Below are 22878 nucleotides of genomic sequence, written 5' to 3'. Positions count from 1 at the left end.
TGATACCATATGACATATACTTTGAATAAAATATCCAAATTCTAAATCGGTTATAAAAAAAGTCAAGCATTTCTCTAAGGAGAGAAAGCCGAAACGTAAACCATAGTCCATACCTCGATTTGTATTTTTCCGCCCTTAAAAAATTAAAATATGTATTTCTAAATGTCGACCAGCTTAGTTGATGCCAAAAAAAAAAAAAAAAAAAAAAAAAAAAAAAAAAAAAAAAAAAAAAAAAACAAAAAAACTAGCTTAGTTGAGACAATACACGAGCTCACAAAAACTGAACTCGTGTTAGCCTAGAGGCTTAGAAAGTGATAACCTGATAAATAGGTCATATGTTCGAATTCAACCGAACATAAAAATACGGTATATAAATACTAAAAGTTATGGTTAAAGTACCGCATTGAAAATTGCAGAAAACAAATGTAGAGGATCATTGCGAAGAAGCCGGAGTACTAAAATATCATTTCATAGTCACGGATTAATTATAAATGACCAATAACTCCAGAGAGACGGTCTCTCATTATTGAGAGACCTCTCACATGATGGTGTGAGGGACCACTGAATTTCTTTTTTCCCTATTATGTCTCTCACTAAATTAGTAGAAGACCTACTGAAAAATTAATAAATCGGTGGTGAAATGTTTTGTGTGTAGATTTTCGCAGTACGCATTTTACTCAACACAGTACACTTTTTCCCAAATTACCCCTCATTTTTTCTCACCTAATTCATGTCCCGTTTTGTACTACATTGAAAATAAATTAAAAACAAAAAAAAAAAGTTAAAGAGTACATCAATATCAGCCACTGATTCAAGACGAACAACAATCACAAGTTTGATCATCGATTCATCGTTGTGGGCTTCCGACGGTGAGCAAAGTGGAAGACTGCGACAACTTGACTCCGTATTGTGGAGATGGCTAATCTACCGTCGCCAACATGTATCCTTTTTTTTTTTTTTTTTTTTTTTTTGATGACGAGGGGTTGAATCCCCCCGGGTCCATGCATTTCCGCACCACCACATGTACCATGTAAGCCACTCCCTTCGGGAGCATGTATCTTCTTTCTTAAGAACAACAAAAACACGATTTCTAATATGAAAGGAGGTAACTTGGAGCTTCGTCTGGCACGAGGAGAATCAAGCAAAAGGCAAGGGGGAAGATGCGATGCAAAATCACAATCCAGAAGCTTGATTTAGGTGGTAATATCCATGATGCCACCAAACATTATCGTCCAAATATCAAACCCTAATTAAAAAAAACAAAAATACTAAAAAACATAAAAACAAATATTAGTTTGAGCAATTAATTGTAATTTAGAAGTTAAGTACATGTAATTTAATCAAATTATGATTCATAATTGAGATTTTTTGTTGTAATTTGATCGATTCGCAAGGTTCTAATTTTGGGATATGAGAGAATTAGATTTGTGTTTGTTAGTAACATAAGGGTAGGTAAATGGAAAATATTGCGCAAAAAGTACTGTAATAAGTAAAAAAACGTATTGCGAAAATAAATTACGGATGTTTTTTATGTTATGTTTGTTTTTTGTGGTGTTGATCAGGACTATCTCCTACCGACAATTGTGGTAATCTGTTTTTTTTTTGTGTTGACCAAGACTATCCCCTACGGTTGGGGCAATCTCCTTCAAAAACTATACTTATAAATTTAATTAATTTTGAAATTTGCCATCAAAAAATTATTATAGAACTTATAAATTTTAAATGCTCAAAAAAATACATATAAACTCAAAAAATTGGAAGGATATGAGATAATACATCCGATACGTATTCCTTTTTCTCCTGGTAATGTGGTATACTATAAAGCCCGTTTTAATCTTAAGACGAGACTTATTGGACCGAAATTGGAGCCACCATTTGGCGACACTCGACAGTTGTGCTTTTTCACATACGCATTTTACTCTTTCACATACGCTTTTTACGATTTTACCCTTGTCATTTTTTTCTCATCTCCACTCATCCAAAACCACTTACCCACCCACCGGCCTACCATCCCTACGGCCAACTCACTAAGCCGGCCACCACCAACCAGACCCCACCCGTACCAATACCAAACAATCAGGGGATTCATCAATCTAATGGAACCTGCTGCCAAAAAAAAAAAATCAATCTAATGAAAGCAAATCAAAGAAATCTGAAATCAAACAAGTTGGGAAATATTTCATTGGTGTATTTGTTTCTCTAGCCAAAATGATTATGCCAAATTTGTATCGGCTATTAATTATGGAATTCCAATTGCTGCAAATTCATAATGGTTGACTTAAATCTTGTCTGCATCACGCATGAGGGCATGACGGTGTTTGTTACTTCCTTCTTGTTAATTTCAAGTACATCCTCTAAAGCATCCTTCAACTTTTCGAATTTTAAATACTCATTTTCATTGTTAAATTAAATGAAACTCAACGACTAATATTAATCATTGATAAACATGTAAATTACTTCATTAATTTGCGAATTAGAATCCATTGTTCAAGTTATTGGAACAATTAGATTAAATTTTAGGGAAAAGGGTTAAATAGGGGTTTTAGGTAAGAAGGCCAGAAGGGTATTAAATGGAAAACTAATGAAAAAATGTATGTGAAAAAGTAAAATCCGTATGTGAAAAAGTAACTCCGTTATTTATTTACGAAGTATTTATTTATTTTCCGAAAATCCAAATTTATTATGTTGGTTGAAATTGAGTTAAATACAAGTTGAGCATTTCCCAGTTCTCAAACTCAATTCTTTTCTTTCGAAATGAAAATTTAATTTAAAATTTCCACAACTTCATTCAAAAACTTCATCCCCTTTACCTCACCACAAAACTCGTGTAAAACGATTTTATACAAGAATTGTTGTTTAGTTAGAAGTCTTTACATTTACAGAGTGCAGTCTACCTGTTCGACGAAATTCCTCAGAGAAAATCATACCCGATTGCAAGAAATCAAAACCTGGGCAGTTCAATTCTAGGGATAGACTCTCAGATTTGCCGGATTTTGTTATACATCATATCATTTCTCATCTGGGTACGAAAGAGGCATATAGAACTAGCGTCTTGTCGAGAAGATGGACTCAAATTTCGGCTACTAGCCCAGTTCTAGAATTTCATCATAATAATTTTTCTAATGTTGATATTGCAAGACTTTTGGAATATATAGATGCTAGAATGCAAAGGTACTCGAAAGAAAACCTGCATATATTGACGCTCAAATTCCCAACTACTGATTTAGAATTGACTTGCAAAATTTGATTTCCCAACTACTCGAAAGAAAACCTGCTAACAGTAACTACAAAGTGCCACAAATTCTGTTTTCTGCTAAGTCGTTAAGACGTCTTGATTGTTCTAAAGTTAAGATACCCTACTATGAAGCCGTGGATCTTGTCTCTCTCGAGTATTTGGGTTTAAGTGATGTCGTTGTAGACGAGCGTATGCTGTTTCATATGGTTGGTTAGTTCCTGTCATCTGTTACTGAAGTTAAACCTGTTGTACTGAGACTTCTCAATTTGCTCGCCTTCACAAATCGGTCTTAATTTTCTTGATTTCTTGTGATACCATATGACATATACTTTGAATAAAATATCCAAATTCTAAATCGGTTATAAAAAAAAGTCAAGCATTTCTCTAAGGAGAGAAAGCCGAAACGTAAACCATAGTCCATACCTCGATTTGTATTTTTCCGCCCTTAAAAAATTAAAATACGTATTTCTAAATGTCGACCAGCTTAGTTGATGCCCCCGAAAAAAAAAAAAAAAAAAAAAAAAACTAGCTTAGTTGAGACAATACATGAGCTCACAAAAACTGAACTCGTGTTAGCCTAGAGGCTTAGAAAGTGATAACCTGATAAATAGGTCACATGTTCGAATTCAACCGAACATAAAAATACGGTATATAAATACTAAAAGTTATGGTTAAAGTAGCGCATTGAAAATTGCAGAAAACAAATGTAGAAGATCATTGTGAAGAAGCCGGAGTACTAAAATATCATTTCATAGTCACGGATTAATTATAAATGACCAATAACTTCAGAGAGACGGTCTCTCATTATTGAGAGACCTCTCACATGATGGTGCGAGAGACCACTGAATTTCTTTTTTCCCTATTATGTCTCCCACTAAATTAGTAGGAAATGGTCTCTTATGAGACCTACTGGAAAATTAATAAATCGGTGGTGAAATGGAAAATCACAATCCAGAAGGCAAGGGGGGAGATGCGATGCAAAATCACAATCCAGAAGCTTGATTTAGGTGGTAATATCCATGATGCCACCAAACATTATCGTCCAAATATCAGAATTTTTTGGCAAATTGGTGTTTATTAGCAAAATAATTAGGGAGTTGGGGTTGGTTTGAAACTATTTAGACTTATGGTGTCCACGTCATCGGTTTCATTTTTTTTTCCAAATTTTAAGCAAAGCCGCTAAGTTTCTTAGCGGCTTTGTCTCTTTGTCATTTTTTAGATAATAAATGTCATAAGCTTATGAAAAATAGAGAAATAGGGAAGCCGCTAACTTTCTTAGCGGCTTTGGTGGTTATTCATTTCTAAAATAGGTTGTCATCAGTGTTAGAAGGTTACGGTTTTTGAAAAAAAAAATGAATAGTAAAGCCGCTAGGTCCTAGCGGCTTTACTATTCACTTTTTTTTTTTTTTTTTTCAAAAAAAAAAAAAAAAATTTAAAAAAAAAAAAAAAATAGTAAGCCGCTAAGAAACTTAGCGGCTTACCATAATAACTGGAAAAAAAATAAAAACTGATGACGTGGACACCATAAGTCTAAATAGTTTCAAACCAACCCCAACTCCCTAATTATTTTGCTAATAAACACCAATTTGCCAAAAAATTCCAAATATCAAACCCTAATTAAAAAAACAAAATACTAAAGAACATAAAAACAAATATTAGTTTGAGCAATTAATTGTAATTTAGAAGTTAAGTACATGTAATTTAATCAAATTATGATTCATAATTGAGATTTTTTGTTGTAATTTGATCGATTCGCAGGGTTCTAATTTTGGGATATGAGAGAATTAGATTTGTGTTTGTTAGTAACATAAGGGTAGGTAAATGGAAAATATTGCGCAAAAAGTACTGTAATGAGTAAAAAACGTATTGCGAAAATAAATTACGAATGTTTGTTTTTTGTGTTGTTGATCAGGACTATCTCCTACCGACAATTGTGGTAATCTGTTTTTTTTTTTTTTTTTGGTGTTGACCAGGACTATCCCCTACGGTTGGGGCAATCTCCTTCGGGGTACTGAAGGCAATTTAATGGGTTGATAACTCGCAAGTTTGGCTTTTTCATTCGCAAGAGTGCGGAATCGAACCTCTGACCACTTGGTTAAGTGATAAGAGCCCTTACCACTCACACCAGCCAACTTTGGTGGTGGTGAAATGTTGTTGTGAGCTAAGTTTTTACTATCTACGGCCAATTTTAGAGCGACGCCAAGTGATACCGAGTTTACAAATTATCATTTAAGATTGGTATATCCGTTTTAAACTTTAAGACATGTCAAATAACATACCACTTGTCTTATCTATGTAGGTGGTAATGTCAGTATAAATTTTTAGTATAAAGCTTTTGAGCTCATCCATTAAAACATTAAGCGAAAAAAATACAACATTGCTCAAAAACTATACTTATAAATTTAATTAATTTTGAGATTTGCCATCAAAAAATTACTATAGAACTTATAAATTTTAAATGCTAAAAAAAATACATATAAACTCAAAAAATTGGAAGGATATGAGATAATACATTCGATACGTATTCCTTTTTCTCCTGGTAATGTGGTATACTATAAAGCCCGTTTTAATCTTAAGACGAGACTTATTGGACCGAAATTGGAGCCACCATTTGGCGACACTCGACAGTTAGTTTTATTTATTTATTTATTTTCCGAAAATCCAAATTTATTGTGTTGGTTGAAATTGAGTTAAATACAAATTGAGCATTTCCCAGTTCTCAAACTCAATTCTTTTCTTTCGAAATGAAAATTTAATTTAAAATTTCCACAACTTCATTCAAAAACTTCATCCTCTTTACCTCCCCACAAAACTCGTGTAGAACGGTTTTATACGAGAATTGTTGTTTAGTTAGAAGTCTTACATTTACAGAGTGCAGTCTACCTGTTCGACGAAATTCCTCAGAGAAAATAATACCCGATTGCAAGAAATCAAAACCTGGGCAGTTCAATTCTAAATAATTTCATCCCATGTTTTCAGATTTAGGGTGTGCACACCATCTGTTCGACGAAATTCCTGAGTGAAAATGATACCTGATTCCAAGAAATCAAAACCTGGGCAGTTCAATTCTAGGGATAGGCTCTCAGATTTGCCAGATTTAATTATACATCATATCATTTCTCATCTGGGTACGAAAGAGGCATATAGAACTAGCGTCTTGTCGAGAAGATGGACTCAAATTTCGGCTACTAGCCCAGTTCTAGAATTTCATCATAATAATTTTTCTAATGTTGATATTGCAAGACTTTTGGAATATATAGATGCTAGAATGCAAAATTCCCAACTACTGATTTAGAATTGACTTGCAAAATTTGATTTCCCAACTACTCGAAAGAAAACCTGCTAACAGTAACTACAAAGTGCCACAAATTCTGTTTTCTGCTAAGTCGTTAAGACGTCTTGATTGTTCTAAAGTTAAGATACCCTACTATGAAGCCGTGGATCTTGTCTCTCTCGAGTATTTGGGTTTAAGTGATGTCGTTGTAGACGAGCGTATGCTGTTTCATATGGTTAGTTCCTGTCATCTGTTACTGAAGTTAAACCTGTTGTACTGAGACTTCTCAATTTCCTCGCTTTCAGCTTTGGTAAATGGTTTATTCTCGACTTGCCACTCTGATATAATTTCTTTGCGAGTTGATTTTGGCCGCCATAATTTGACAGTTGAGGTATGCTCATCATGTTTTTGCTTTTCTGTGTTACTTTCAGTCTTTGTTTCCAAGGCATAATTATATTCGTGATTCAATTTATAAATTTCTACGTCTCCTATCATATTTAAATTTATAAATTTCTACGTCTCATATCATCTTCGTGATTAAATTGTTGTCCTCCAAGATCAAGCGAAAGTAATTTTTGAAATTGACTTGGTTTGGTTTAAACTCCCAAGCTTTATAACAAATTTACCTTTTTCAGTCTCGGATGAGATCGAAATCAGCTGGTTTCCATATCTTGTTTTTAGATATTATTTCCAATTCACTTTCCTATTTTAATTGTAATTTGTACACTTTCCTTTTTTTAGACTTCTTGTATCCTTAGGTTATTGTGTTGGCTTTACCATATAACAAAACCAACCCTAATTGACCCCACTATATATATATGTGCCTCTTTTTTTGAATACACACATTCAATCAACTTCTTCAAACTGTTCGACGAAATTCCTTGGAGGATATGATGAAGGATTGCAATAACCCGAAAAACGGGCAGTTTAATTCTACGGATAGAATCTCAGATTTACCGGATTCTATTAGACGTCGTATTGTTTCTTATCTGGATACGAAAGAGGCATATAGAACTAGCGTCTTGTCGAAAAGATGGAATCAAGTCTGCGTTACGAACCCAAATCTGGATTTTTATCGTCATAAATTTACAGTTGAATATATAGATGCTAGAATGCAAAGATATTCGAAAGAAAACCTGCCTATAACGACGTTAAGACTTGATCTTCCGGCTACTGATTTACCGTTGGGTTGCAAAGTTGATGAGTGGCTTGAGATAGCTGTGCGTAACCAAGTTGCGGAAATTAATCTTGAAGGTCCTGCCGATTACAAATTACCCCGTTTTCTGTTTTGTGCTAACTCGTTAAGAGACCTTCATTTTTCTAATGTCGAGATACCCTACTATGAAGATGTGGATCTCGTGTCTCTCGAGTCTTTGGTTTTAGGTGATGTCGTAGTAGAGGAGCGTATGCTATTTCATATTGTTAGTTCTGTCGAACTCGAAAGACTTGTGTATCTCATTTTGCCCTGGCTTGAAAAAATTAGTGATTCCGCGTCATAGCAAACTGGAGTATCTCTATATTGAGGGAGACGTACCTCAGACGGGGAGTCATTCTCGAGACTTCTAGTCTTAGGTCATTTAAGTACAATATCCAGGACGAGAACCCTTGGCCGATTATCTCAAATCATGGTTTATTGAGAAATTTGAGGCATCTGCTTGTAACTTGTCTTTCTATTACAGGTGAGGATCTTGCTAAACTACTACGGGGAGGAACTCACCTCGCTAGAGAAATTGGAGTTTATTGGTTGTCAGATCCCGTCGAGTTTCAAAATATCGCATACACAACTAAAACAAATTTGCTTATATGATTGCGACAATTTGTTAAATGTTGTGATTGATGCTCCAAATTTGAATAAGTTCAAATTTCATGGCGAAATAGAACCGCCCTTATCTATCACCATTCATAGTCAAGCCAGTTGTACCATCCATGTCCATACAATGGCTCGCTATTTTGATACTGACGGATTTTTCATATTGAAGAAGCTCTTGAAAGGACTAAACAGCTGCAATGTTTTGAAACTCTTCTTGTTTGACGACGAATGCGATGAATCATCTGAGGTATTGCAAATGAGCTGCATATAATTGTTTAGATTAGACTATGAGTTTATGTTTTAATTAACTTTGCTAACAGAGATTGTGTTCTTGTAGTATGATGATGATGATGATGATGATGATGATAACGATGAAGAAGAAAGCAGAAATGCTGAACTTGGACCCCCTTGTGATATCGGAGAGCTGAAGTTAAACCTGTCATATTGCGATTTCTCAAGCTCCTCGCTTTCAGCTTTTTTAAATGGTTTATTCTGGACTTGCCGCCCTACTATAATTTCTTTGCGAGTTGAGTCTGACCATCATAAATTGAAAGTTGAGGTATGTTGATGTTTTTGCTATGTGTTACTTTCAGTCGAATTAAGGGCTGGTTTTCCTTTATGCAAATGGTAACGAGTGAGTCTCGAGGACTCATCAAACACAGATTCTTTGTTTTGATGGAGATTTGGTAGAGAACGGATGGTCATGGGAGTAGTTCTGTTAGTCCGTCCCTTCTTAATGTGTATCCTTTCGTTACAAGGTTAATAAACCAATGTCGGAACATTTATAAGTTCACACAGTACCATTGTAAGATTCCGCCTTCAGAAACGTCACAAACTAACTTCTAATTTGTGTTTGTTAGACATTGATCAGCGAAGGAAATTTGGGTCAATATATATGCTTGGTAACCGGTTTTACAATAAACTGTGTATTCGACTCTATCTCTGTTATTGAACTCACTGTTGTTGTTTTGCAGCCTTTGCTGAATAAGCTGGCGGATATGGTCAAATGTTTGGAACATCCTTTGAAACGGATTGAAGTTGAAGAGACTAATAATGACTCTCAGTACCTCGACGTACAATTGAGACTGTGTTGGTGAAGAATTATAGTCTCGAGTTGATGGCGCTGCGCTGCAAGTTTCATGTAGCACGACATTGACATGCTGACGAAACGTTGTTTCGACCAGGATATTGCTATTCTAGACACAGTTTGGAAGGCTTTTTGGGCATAGCACTAGCCACTACAGCAGGCTGTTTGATTTGTTAATTATTATTTTTTAAGGTTATTTGTCAAATTATTTATCGTTTTGTCACTCGTCTGAAACTAATTATTGTTAATGGGTCTATGATAGTTTGATAAACTTTCACTCCGATAAGTTCACTTATGATTGCCGCTGTTGTTGCTTTGTGAATGTGTTATCCTCTTTCTGCCTATTTGTACCTCCATTATTATATTTTTTTTTTGACAGCTGTACAGTCGGATTGTTAGATTGACTGAATCATGATGAAAGACTTCATCTTTCTTTAAACTAGATTTGCTACGAACCGCTTTAGTTGGTGCTTTAAGGAGTATTAGAAACATCTTAATCTCTTAACTGATATAGGTGTCCATTCTAATTTTTATTTTATGGGATATTTTCTATTGTACCCTTCAACTTTTTCCGTTTTAAGATGTACTTTTTTTTTTTCTTGCAAAAAAAAATTTGAACTTTAATAACTCTTGCCTACAAGTTCAGAATAAGATAAACATTTTTTTCAAATTGATCGGTCAAAGTTTGAAAAAGAATTCACCGACGTCTCAACTCGTAGTCGGGAATTATGATCGGTTAAAGTTTATTCGTTACAAAAGTTCGACCACCTGGCAAAATCAACTCGACCCGATTGATCGATCCGAAAAGGTGACCGAAATAGAATGGAAGTGCCGCACCGAATGACACTCGAAGCTGAATTAACCCGACCCGACTCGAAAATGACCCGAGCTTTCATAGACCTATATTAACCCGACTCGAAATGACCCAATCCGAAACTATCCAACCCGAAAATGACCCGACAAAACATAACTTTAATTGGACCCAAAAGACTTGAAATGCCTTTTTACTTCGTAATCATTGACCCGAAAATGACCCGACTTGAAATGATCCAATCCGAAATAACCCGACCAACAAATCCGAAACAGACCCGTATACCCGAAATGACCCGACCCGAATATTTTAGAAACCCTAAATGACTCGTCCCGAATTGGCCCGACCCATTGATAATTGGTTGAAAAAAAAAATTACCATTTTCTAAACTCGTAATGTAGATTTATTGTCGGACAAAGTTTTTTTTTGTGAAAAACTATAGCTAGACGCTAGAAAACGAAAAATTTAGGAGACGCGAGTTATCTCCCGCAATTTTTATTAAGCTAGGAGTTTGAAATCTTCATTGTTGATTAAGTAATACACGAGAAAACTTTCCCTCTGATTCTCGTCCTGTTAACTTTAACAAAGAGCAATTATTTGTGTCCATTCTACTCTCACATTTCATTGCCTCTGATCTTTATTTACTCCTGGACAGAAGGTTTATTCAGGTAAGCTTCAATTACCTTTAATTTGTTTCTGCTATTTTCTTTCTAAAGTTAGTGTGTGCACACCATCTGTTCGACCTAATTCCTCACTGAAAATGTTACCTGATTCCAAGAAATTAAAGACTGGGCAGTTCAATTCTAAGGATAGGTTATTGAATTTACCGGATTTTATCATACATCATATCATTTCTTATCTGGGTACCAAAGAGGCGTATAGAACTAGCGTCTTGTCCAAAAGATGGACTCAAATCTCAGCTACTAACCCAGTTCTGGAGTTTAATCATTATGGTTTTTCTTACGCAACTACTGAAGCATTACCAGAATGCAAAAATACTCTGAAGAAAACCTGCGTATAAAGACGATCACACTTGCATTTCCAAGAAGTTGCATAGATTTGGCTTGCAAAGTCGATGAATGGTTTGGAATAGCAGCACGAAACCAAGTTGAGAAATTTGTTCTGACTAGTGTTGCTGATTACAAATTACCCCAAATTTTGTGTTCTGCTAGCCGCTAGGTCGTTAAGGATTCTTGAATGTACAAAGGTCGAGATACCTTACTATGAATCCTTTGATCTTGCATCTCTCAAGTCTTTGGAATTAAGTGCTGTCGTTATCGAGGAGCGTATGTTGTGTCACATTGTTAAGTCTGGCCTGTTACTGAAAGATTTGCGGCTGTCAGATTGCTCTGGCTTCAAAAGTATTGTGATTCCTCAGTGTAGTAACTACTAGTAAGCTGGAGTTGCGCAACATATCTGAAACTTTGCCTACAGATGGGAAAGTCATTCTCGAAACTTGTAGTCTTAAGGTGTTTTGTTACATACTCAAGCATTCTAATCGCGATAGCCCTTGGCCGATTACATCAAAGGGTGGTTCGTTGAGAAATTTGAGGTTTATAAACATCGCTACTGTTGATATCACATACGAGACTTTTGCTGAACTACGACCTGAACTCACCTCGCTAGAGAATTTGGTGTTTTGGGGCTGTCACAAGCTGACGAGTATCATACTATCAAGTACTCAGAAAAAGCATATTCGCTTCAATGATTGCTGCAGTTTGTGCGATGTTTTGATTGATGCTCCAAGTTTGAGAAAGTTCAAATTGAATGGCGAACTAGACTCGTCCTTATCTCTCATCTTATATACTCCCGGAATCCTCTCTTTCAGCTTTACGAGTTCATTATTTAAGATCTTATAGCTTGACAATCGAGGTATGGCCATGTTTTTTATTTCTCTCATTTTCAGTAGAATTGGGAGTAAATCGTTGTTTATTTCTAGTAAAGCAAAGTTTTTCATTCTATTATTTCCGCTTCTTAAGTTATGAATTACCAAAGTGGGTTCAAGATCTTTTTGCTAATTTCCGTCATGTGTCAGCCGAACACACATCGTTGTGCTTTAAAAAGGGCAGGACTGCGTATTATCCTTGCTCCTTTATTGCATTAATCGTCTAATCGTACATTCAGCTGCCTGTCTCTGCATTCAAATTTATACAACAGGTCATGTTTTCGTTTTGTTAGTTTAGCAAGCTTTATTATGAGTTTACTTTTTTTTATCAAGCTCGGGTGAGATCAAAATTAGCTAGTTTCCATATCTGATGTGCTTCCATATCTTGGTTATAGATATTTTTATTACCAATTCAATTTCCTATTTTAATTTGTACACTTTCCTTTTTCTAGAGTTCTTCTATCTTTCGGTTATTGTATTGGCTCTACTAATATAATAACAAAATCGTATTTTTTTACTCAACCCTAATTTATTCTACTATATATGTGCCTCTTTATTATTCATTAATGAAATACACACACATTCAATCAATTTTAGATAGAAGTTTTATAACCTGTTTCGACGGAATTCCTCGGAAAAAATGACGCTCGATTGCAATAACCCAAAACCTGGGGAGTTTAATTCTACGGATAGGCTCTCAGATTTACCGGATTTTATCATACATCATATAATTTCTTATTTGGATACGAAAGAGGCGTATAGAACTAGCGTCTTGTCGAAAAGATGGAATCAAGTCTTCGCTACAAATCCAATTCTCGATTTTCATCATTATTATAAGTTTCCTATGGAAACGCTTCCAAGACTTTTGGAATATATAGATACTCGAATGCAAAAATTTTCAAAAGAAAACCTCCGTATAACGAAGTTCATACTTGCACTTCCGCCTAATGACTTACTGTTGCCTTCCAAAGTTGATGAGTGGCTTGAGATAGCCGTGCGTAACCAAGTTACGGAAATTTTCCTTAAAGGTCCAGCTAACTACAAATTACCCAGTTTTCTATTTTGTGCTAAGTCGTTAAGAGATCTTGATTGTGATAATGTCGAAATACCGTACTATGAAGCTTTGGATCTTGTGTCTCTCGAGATTTTGTTTTTACATTATGGTGTCGTTTTAGAGGAGCGTATGCTAGCTCATATTGTTAGTTCATGTCCGAACCTGAAAGAATTGGTTCTCTCATTTTACCCTAGCTTCAAAAATTTGGTGATTCCATGTCATAGTAAACTGGAGGATCTCTATATTGAGGACGGCGGGAAAGTCATTCTCGAGACTTCTAGTCTTACGACTTTCAAGTACGATACCGATAGCGTGAACAACCCTTGGCCGATTATCGCAAATCGTGGTTTATTGAGAAATTTGAGGCATGTGCGTGTAAGTGGTCTTTCTATTACAGGAGAGGATCTTGCTAAACTACTACCGGAACTCACCTCGCTAGAGAAATCGGAGTTTATGCGCTGTCACATGCTGACGAATATAGAAATATCGCATACCCAACTAAAACATATTGCTTTTTATGATTGCGACAATTTGTTAAATGTTGTGATTGATGCTCCAAATTTAAAGAAGTTCAAATTTCATGGCGACACGTAACCGTCCTTATCTATCACCATTCATAGTCAAGCCAATTGTAACATCCATATCCACACATACGCTTGGTATTTTGATATCGACGGATTTATCAAATTGAAGAAGCTCTTGAAAGGACTAAATAGTTGCAATGTTTTGAAAATCTTGTTCCTCGGCAGATCATCTCAGGTATCGTAAATGAGCTGCATATTTATAGTTGTTTAGACTATGAGTTTATGTTTTCTTTAGCTTTGCTAACAATTCTTATGATTGTGTTCTTGAAGTATGATTATGATTATGATTATGATTATGATGATGATGCTCATGATGATGATGGTGGTGGTGGTGGTGGTGGTGGTGGTGGTGGTGGTGGTGGTGGTGGTGGTGGTGGTGGTGGTGGTGGTGGTGGTGGTGATGGTGATGGTGATGGTGATGGTGAAGGTGATGGTGAAGGTGAAGGTGAAGGTGATGGTGAAGGTGAAGGTGAAGGTGAAGGTGATGGTGAAGGTGATGGTGATGGTGAAGGTGAAGGTGAAGGTGAAGTTGAAGGTGGTGGTGATGGTGGTGATGATGGTGATGGTGATGGTGGTGATGGTGATGGTGATGGTGATGGTGATGGTGATGAAGATGAAGATGAAGATATCAAATTTGTGAAGAAAAAAGCGAAAATGTTGAACTTGGACCCCCTTGTGATATCGGAGAGCTGAAGATAAACATGTACTCATATTGGAAACTATCAAGTTCATCGCTTTCAGCCTTTTTAAACGGTTTATTCTGGACTTGCCACCCTCCTATAATTTCTTTACGAGTTGATCGCCTATCGTAAAGTGGCGGTTGAGGTATGGTCATGTTTCGCCTTGTGTTACTTTGATCGAATTTAATTTGAAATGGGGTTACAAATTAACTTAATTATAACTTGAGTTGATTAAAGATCGATGGATCAGCAAAGGAAATTTGGGCTTATTATGCTTGGTAACGGGTTCTATGATGATGAGTAGTGTTTTTGAGATCTATCTCTCTTATTAAAGTGTTGTTTTGCGACCTTTTTGCCGACTAACCGGTGGAGATGGTCAATTGTTTGAGACATCCTTTGAAACGGATTGAAGTTGAAGAGACTACTAGTGGCTTTGATTCCCTCGACGTACGGATGAAAGCGTATTGGTGAAGAACATTATTGATTTCATGCGAGACGACATTGACAATCATTTGACAAAGTAACGTAACGTTGATTTCATAGCTTATTGGTGCCTTAGGACATACGGGCAGCTTTTTCTAATCGTATCTATATGGTTCGGTTTTCTTGATTTCTTTTGATACCGGAAATATTCTTAACTGTAAACGCCCAAATTAACGCCTCTGTGTGTGTTTATTAAGAGCGATTGCCTATATAATTGTTTTCATTGGTTTGTTAAAACAAAAAAAAAATCTGTTAATTGTTTTTTTCTGTTGGTCCGTAGTATGAACCAATGTTGAAAATCGTGTTACTCGATCAGTCTAATCAGGTACCGTGTATGGGGTAAGTCTTGGTTTCGACATTGAATGTGAATCGTGATGCGGCGTGTTATTTACCTCCATTATTGTATTTCAATAGGACATCATTCGGTTGGATTGTTAAATTGATGAATCACAATGAAAGACTTAATCTTTGTTTGACTTTAGTTGATGCTTTAAGGACCCATGTCGTCCCGCAAACCGGAGTATCTTCCCAAGTTTTGCCCAAACAAAGCATCAAAATGCAAAGTGACCTTTATCTTTGAACCCTTCACAAATCGGTCTTAATTTTCTTGATTTCTTGTGATACCATATGACATATACTTCGTATAAAATATCCAAATTCTAAATCGGTTATAAAAATTTAAAGCATTTCTCTAAGGAGAGAAAGCCAAAACGTTATCCATAGTCCATACCTCGATTTGTATTTTTCCGCCCTTAAAAAATTAAAATACGTATTTCTAAATGTCGACCAGCTTAGTTGATGCCCCCGAAAAAAAAAAAAAAAAAAAAAAAAAAAAAAAAAACTACTAGCTTAGTTGAGACAATACACGAGCTCACAAAAATCGAACTCGTATTAGCCTAGAGGCTTAGAAAGTGATAACTGATAAATAGGTCACATGTTCGAATTCAACCGAACATAAAAATACGGTATATAAATACTAAAAGTTATGGTTAAAGTACCGCATTGAAAATTGCAGAAAACAAATGTAGAAGATCATTGCGAAGAAGCCGGAGTACTAAAATATCATTTCATAGTCACGGATTAATTATAAATGACCAATAACTCCAGAGAGACGGTCTCTCATTATTGAGAGACCTCTCACATGATGGTGCGAGGGACCACTGAATTTCTTTTTTCCCTATTATGTCTCCCACTAAATTAGTAGGAAATGGTCTCTCATGAGACCTACTAAAAAATTAATAAATCGGTGGTGAAATGTTTTGTGTGTAGATTTCGCAAAGATGCATTTTACTCAACACATTACACTTTTTCCCAAATTACCCCTCATTTTTTTCTCACCTAATTCATGTCCCGTTGTGTACTACATTGAAAATAAATTAAAAAAAAAAAAAAAAAAGTTAAACAGTACATCAATGTCAGCCACTGATTCAAGACGAACAACAATCACAAGTTTGATCATCGTTGTGGGCTTCCGACGGTGAGCAAAGTGGAAGACTGCGACAACTTGACTCCGTATTGTGGAGATGGCTAATCTACCGTCGCCAGCATGTATCTTCTTTCTTAAGAACAACAAAAACACGATTTCTAATATGAAAGGAGGTAACTTGGAGCTTAAATCGGCACGAGGAGAATCAAGCAAAAGGCAAGGGGGAAGATGCGATGCAAAATCACAATCCAGTGTTAGTAACATAAGGGTAGGTAAATGGAAAATATTGCGCAAAAAGTACTGTAATGAGTAAAAAAAATGTATAGCGAAAATAAATTACGAATGTTTTTTATGTTATGTTTGTTTTTTGTGGTGTTGATCAGGACTATCTCCTACCGACAATTGTGGTAATCTGTTTTTTTTTTTTTTTTTGGTGTTGACCAGGACTATACCCTAGGGTTGGGGCAATCTCCTTCGGGGTACTGAAGGCAATTTAATGGGTTGACCCCTCGCAAGTTTGGCTTTTTCATTCGCAAGAGTGCGGAATCGAACCTCTGACCACTTGGTTAAGTGATAAGAGCCCTTACCACTCACACCAGCCAACTTTGGTGGTGGTGAAATGTTGTTGTGAGCTAAGTTTTTACTATCTACGGCCAATTTTAGAGCGACACCAAGTGATACCGAGTTTACAAATTATCATTTAAGATTGGTATATCCGTTTTAAACTTTAAGACATGTCAAATAACATACCACTTGTCTTATCTATGTAGGTGGTAATGTCAGTATATAGATTATACATTAGAGGTAGTACATCAAATTTTGTACTTTTCGAGTTTTATGATAAATTTTTGAGTTTTATTTAAAAAAATATAAATTTTTAGTATAAAGCTTTTGAGCTCATCCATTAAAACATTAAGCGAAAAAAATACAACATTGCTCAAAAACTATACTTATAAATTTAATTAATTTTGAGATTTGCCATCAAAAAATTATTATAGAACTTATAAATTTTAAATGCTCAAAAAAATACATATAAACTCAAAAAATTGGAAGGATATGAGATAATACATCCAATACGTATTCCTTTTTCTCCTGGTAATGTGGTATACTATAAAGCATGTTTTAATCTTAAGACGAGACTTATTGGACCGAAATTGGAGCCACCATTTGGCGACACTCGACAATTAGTTTTATTTATTTTTTTATTTTCCGAAAATCCAAATTTATTACGGAGTATGTTGGTTGAAATTGAGTTAAATACAAGTTGAGCATTTCCCAGTTCTCAAACTCAATTCTTTTCTTTCGAAATGAAAATTTAATTTAAAATTTCCACAACTTCATTCAAAAACTTCATCCCCTTTACCTCCCCACAAAACTCGTGTAGAACGGTTTTATACGAGAATTGTTGTTTAGTTAGAAGTCTTACATTTACAGAGTGCAGTCTACCTGTTCGACGAAATTCCTCAGAGAAAATAATACCCGATTGCAAGAAATCAAAACCTGGGCAGTTCAATTCTAAATAATTTCATCCCATGTTTTCAGATTTAGGGTGTGCACACCATCTGTTCGACGAAATTCCTGAGTGAAAATGATACCTGATTCCAAGAAATCAAAACCTGGGCAGTTCAATTCTAGGGATAGGCTCTCAGATTTGCCAGATTTAATTATACATCATATCATTTCTCATCTGGGTACGAAAGAGGCATATAGAACTAGCGTCTTGTCGAGAAGATGGACTCAAATTTCGGCTACTAGCCCAGTTCTAGAATTTCATCATAATAATTTTTCTAATGTTGATATTGCAAGACTTTTGGAATATATAGATGCTAGAATGCAAAATTCCCAACTACTGATTTAGAATTGACTTGCAAAATTTGATTTCCCAACTACTCGAAAGAAAACCTGCTAACAGTAACTACAAAGTGCCACAAATTCTGTTTTCTGCTAAGTCGTTAAGACGTCTTGATTGTTCTAAAGTTAAGATACCCTACTATGAAGCCGTGGATCTTGTCTCTCTCGAGTATTTGGGTTTAAGTGATGTCGTTGTAGACGAGCGTATGCTGTTTCATATGGTTAGTTCCTGTCATCTGTTACTGAAGTTAAACCTGTTGTACTGAGACTTCTCAATTTCCTCGCTTTCAGCTTTGGTAAATGGTTTATTCTCGACTTGCCACTCTGATATAATTTCTTTGCGAGTTGATTTTGGCCGCCATAATTTGACAGTTGAGGTATGCTCATCATGTTTTTGCTTTTCTGTGTTACTTTCAGTCTTTGTTTCCAAGGCATAATTATATTCGTGATTCAATTTATAAATTTCTACGTCTCCTATCATATTTAAATTTATAAATTTCTACGTCTCATATCATCTTCGTGATTAAATTGTTGTCCTCCAAGATCAAGCGAAAGTAATTTTTGAAATTGACTTGGTTTGGTTTAAACTCCCAAGCTTTATAACAAATTTACCTTTTTCAGTCTCGGATGAGATCGAAATCAGCTGGTTTCCATATCTTGTTTTTAGATATTATTTCCAATTCACTTTCCTATTTTAATTGTAATTTGTACACTTTCCTTTTTTTAGACTTCTTGTATCCTTAGGTTATTGTGTTGGCTTTACCATATAACAAAACCAACCCTAATTGACCCCACTATATATATATGTGCCTCTTTTTTTGAATACACACATTCAATCAACTTCTTCAAACTGTTCGACGAAATTCCTTGGAGGATATGATGAAGGATTGCAATAACCCGAAAAACGGGCAGTTTAATTCTACGGATAGAATCTCAGATTTACCGGATTCTATTAGACGTCGTATTGTTTCTTATCTGGATACGAAAGAGGCATATAGAACTAGCGTCTTGTCGAAAAGATGGAATCAAGTCTGCGTTACGAACCCAAATCTGGATTTTTATCGTCATAAATTTACAGTTGAATATATAGATGCTAGAATGCAAAGATATTCGAAAGAAAACCTGCCTATAACGACGTTAAGACTTGATCTTCCGGCTACTGATTTACCGTTGGGTTGCAAAGTTGATGAGTGGCTTGAGATAGCTGTGCGTAACCAAGTTGCGGAAATTAATCTTGAAGGTCCTGCCGATTACAAATTACCCCGTTTTCTGTTTTGTGCTAACTCGTTAAGAGACCTTCATTTTTCTAATGTCGAGATACCCTACTATGAAGATGTGGATCTCGTGTCTCTCGAGTCTTTGGTTTTAGGTGATGTCGTAGTAGAGGAGCGTATGCTATTTCATATTGTTAGTTCCTGTCTGAACCTGAAAGACTTGTGTATCTCATTTTGCCCTGGCTTGAAAAAATTAGTGATTCCGCGTCATAGCAAACTGGAGTATCTCTATATTGAGGGAGACGTACCTCTAGACGGGGGAGTCATTCTCGAGACTTCTAGTCTTAGGTCATTTAAGTACAATATCCAGGACGAGAACCCTTGGCCGATTATCTCAAATCATGGTTTATTGAGAAATTTGAGGCATCTGCTTGTAACTTGTCTTTCTATTACAGGTGAGGATCTTGCTAAACTACTACAGGAGGAACTCACCTCGCTAGAGAAATTGGAGTTTATTGGTTGTCAGATCCCGTCGAGTTTCAAAATATCGCATACACAACTAAAACAAATTTGCTTATATGATTGCGACAATTTGTTAAATGTTGTGATTGATGCTCCAAATTTGAATAAGTTCAAATTTCATGGCGAAATAGAACCGCCCTTATCTATCACCATTCATAGTCAAGCCAGTTGTACCATCCATGTCCATACAATGGCTCGCTATTTTGATACTGACGGATTTTTCATATTGAAGAAGCTCTTGAAAGGACTAAACAATTTGCAATGTTTTGAAACTCTTCTTGTTTGACGACGAATGCGATGAATCATCTGAGGTATTGCAAATGAGCTGCATATAATTGTTTAGATTAGACTATGAGTTTATGTTTTAATTAACTTTGCTAATGAGAGATTGTGTTCTTGTAGTATGATGATGATGATGATGATGATAACGATGAAGAAGAAAGCAGAAATGCTGAACTTGGACCCCCTTGTGATATCGGAGAGTGAAGTTAAACTGTCATATTGCGATTTCTCAAGCTCCTCGCTTTTTGACTTTTTTAAATGGTTTATTCTGGACTTGCCGCCCTACTATAATTTCTTTGCGAGTTGAGTCTGACCATCATAAATTGAAAGTTGAGGTATGTTGATGTTTTTGCTATGTGTTACTTTGGTCGAATTAAGGGCTGGTTTTCCTTTATGCAAATGGTAACGAGTGAGTCTCGAGGACTCATCAAACACAGATTCTTTGTTTTGATGGAGATTTGGTAGAGAACGGATGGTCATGGGAGTAGTTCTGTTAGTCCGTCCCTTCTTAATGTGTATCCTTTCGTTACAAGGTTAATAAACCAATGTCGGAACATTTATAAGTTCACACAGTACCATTGTAAGATTCCGCCTTCAGAAACGTCACAAACTAACTTCTAATTTGTGTTTGTTAGACATTGATCAGCGAAGGAAATTTGGGTCAATATATATGCTTGGTAACCGGTTTTACAATAAACTGTGTATTCGACTCTATCTCTGTTATTGAACTCACTGTTGTTGTTTTGCAGCCTTTGCTGAATAAGCTGGCGGATATGGTCAAATGTTTGGAACATCCTTTGAAACGGATTGAAGTTGAAGAGACTAATAATGACTCTCAGTACCTCGACGTACAATTGAGACTGTGTTGGTGAAGAATTATAGTCTCGAGTTGATGGCGCTGCGCTGCAAGTTTCATGTAGCACGACATTGACATGCTGACGAAACGTTGTTTCGACCAGGATATTGCTATTCTAGACACAGTTTGGAAGGCTTTTTGGGCATAGCACTAGCCACTACAGCAGGCTGTTTGATTTGTTAATTATTATTTTTTAAGGTTATTTGTCAAATTATTTATCGTTTTGTCACTCGTCTGAAACTAATTATTGTTAATGGGTCTATGATAGTTTGATAAACTTTCACTCCGATAAGTTCACTTATGATTGCCGCTGTTGTTGCTTTGTGAATGTGTTATCCTCTTTCTGCCTATTTGTACCTCCATTATTATATTTTTTTTTTGACAGCTGTACAGTCGGATTGTTAGATTGACTGAATCATGATGAAAGACTTCATCTTTCTTTAAACTAGATTTGCTACGAACCGCTTTAGTTGGTGCTTTAAGGAGTATTAGAAACATCTTAATCTCTTAACTGATATAGGTGTCCATTCTAATTTTTATTTTATGGGATATTTTCTATTGTACCCTTCAACTTTTTCCGTTTCTAAGATGTACCTTTTTTTCTTGCAAAAAAAAATTTGAACTTTAATAACTCTTGCCTACAAGTTCAGAATAAGATAAACATTTTTTTCAAATTGATCGGTCAAAGTTTGAAAAAGAATTCACCGACGTCTCAACTCGTAGTCGGGAATTATGATCGGTTAAAGTTTATTCGTTACAAAAGTTCGACCACCTGGCAAAATCAACCTGACCCGATTGATCTGATCCGAAAAGGCTGACCCGAAATAGAATGGAAGTGCCGCACCCGAATGACACTCGAAGCCTGAATTAACCCGACCCGACTCGAAAATGACCCGAGCTTTCATAGACCTATATTAACCCGACTCGAAATGACCCAATCCGAAACTATCCAACCCGAAAATGACCCGACAAAACATAACTTTAATTGGACCCAAAAGACTTGAAATGCCTTTTTACTTCGTAATCATTGACCCGAAAATGACCCGACTTGAAATGATCCAATCCGAAATAACCCGACCAACAAATCCGAAACAGACCCGTATACCCGAAATGACCCGACCCGAATATTTTAGAAACCCTAAATGACTCGTCCCGAATTGGCCCGACCGCCTGATAATTGGTTGAAAAAAAAAAATTACCATTTTCTAAACTCGTAATGAGAGATTTATTGTCGGACAAAGTTTTTTTTTTTTGTGAAAAACTATAGCTAGACGCTAGAAAACGAAAAAATTTAGAGACGCGAGTTATCTCCCCGCAATTTTTATTAAGCTAGGAGTTTGAAATCTTCATTGTTGATTAAGTAATACACGAGAAAACTTTCCCTCTGATTCTCGTCCTGTTAACTTTAACAAAGAGCAATTATTTGTGTCCATTCTACTCTCACATTTCATTGCCTCTGATCTTTATTTACTCCTGGACAGAAGGTTTATTCAGGTAAGCTTCAATTACCTTTAATTTGTTTCTGCTATTTTCTTTCTAAAGTTAGTGTGTGCACACCATCTGTTCGACCTAATTCCTCACTGAAAATGTTACCTGATTCCAAGAAATTAAAGACTGGGCAGTTCAATTCTAAGGATAGGTTATTGAATTTACCGGATTTTATCATACATCATATCATTTCTTATCTGGGTACCAAAGAGGCGTATAGAACTAGCGTCTTGTCCAAAAGATGGACTCAAATCTCAGCTACTAACCCAGTTCTGGAGTTTAATCATTATGGTTTTTCTTACGCAACTACTGAAGCATTACCAGAATGCAAAAATA

The 22878-nt window shown here is 35.8% G+C and overlaps 3 protein-coding genes across 3 annotated transcripts in view; all 3 read left to right on the top strand.

Annotated features, from left to right (window-relative positions):
- LOC141606697 (uncharacterized) overlaps positions 1 to 9594 on the top strand; it is a 64289-nt gene extending 54695 nt beyond the window's left edge. Inside the window, exons 3-4 of the mRNA XM_074425938.1 lie at positions 8657 to 8878; positions 9294 to 9594. Of these exons, the coding sequence (XP_074282039.1) occupies positions 8657 to 8878; positions 9294 to 9416 (345 nt within the window). The 3' untranslated portion in view covers positions 9417 to 9594. The remainder of the gene's footprint in view (positions 1 to 8656; positions 8879 to 9293) is intronic.
- A 3148-nt stretch (positions 9595 to 12742) lies between these two features.
- On the top strand, positions 12743 to 13750 carry LOC141608777 (F-box/LRR-repeat protein 25-like). Its single transcript, XM_074428120.1, has one exon. The coding sequence runs from the start codon at positions 12743 to 12745 to the stop codon at positions 13748 to 13750; it is 1008 nt and encodes a 335-aa protein (XP_074284221.1).
- A 5309-nt stretch (positions 13751 to 19059) lies between these two features.
- On the top strand, positions 19060 to 20402 carry LOC141608775 (FBD-associated F-box protein At5g22730-like). Its single transcript, XM_074428119.1, has 2 exons — positions 19060 to 20196; positions 20319 to 20402. Exons 1-2 carry the CDS (start codon positions 19060 to 19062, stop codon positions 20400 to 20402), a joined length of 1221 nt encoding a protein of 406 aa, XP_074284220.1.
- Positions 20403 to 22878: the final 2476 nt, after the last annotated feature.

The sequence above is a fragment of the Silene latifolia genome, chromosome 10, assembly GCF_048544455.1.
Source record: "Silene latifolia isolate original U9 population chromosome 10, ASM4854445v1, whole genome shotgun sequence".
Classification (NCBI taxonomy): Eukaryota; Viridiplantae; Streptophyta; class Magnoliopsida; order Caryophyllales; family Caryophyllaceae; genus Silene; species Silene latifolia.
The sequence above is the reverse complement of the archived record's forward strand: the minus strand, read 5'-3'. Positions and strand labels throughout refer to the sequence as shown.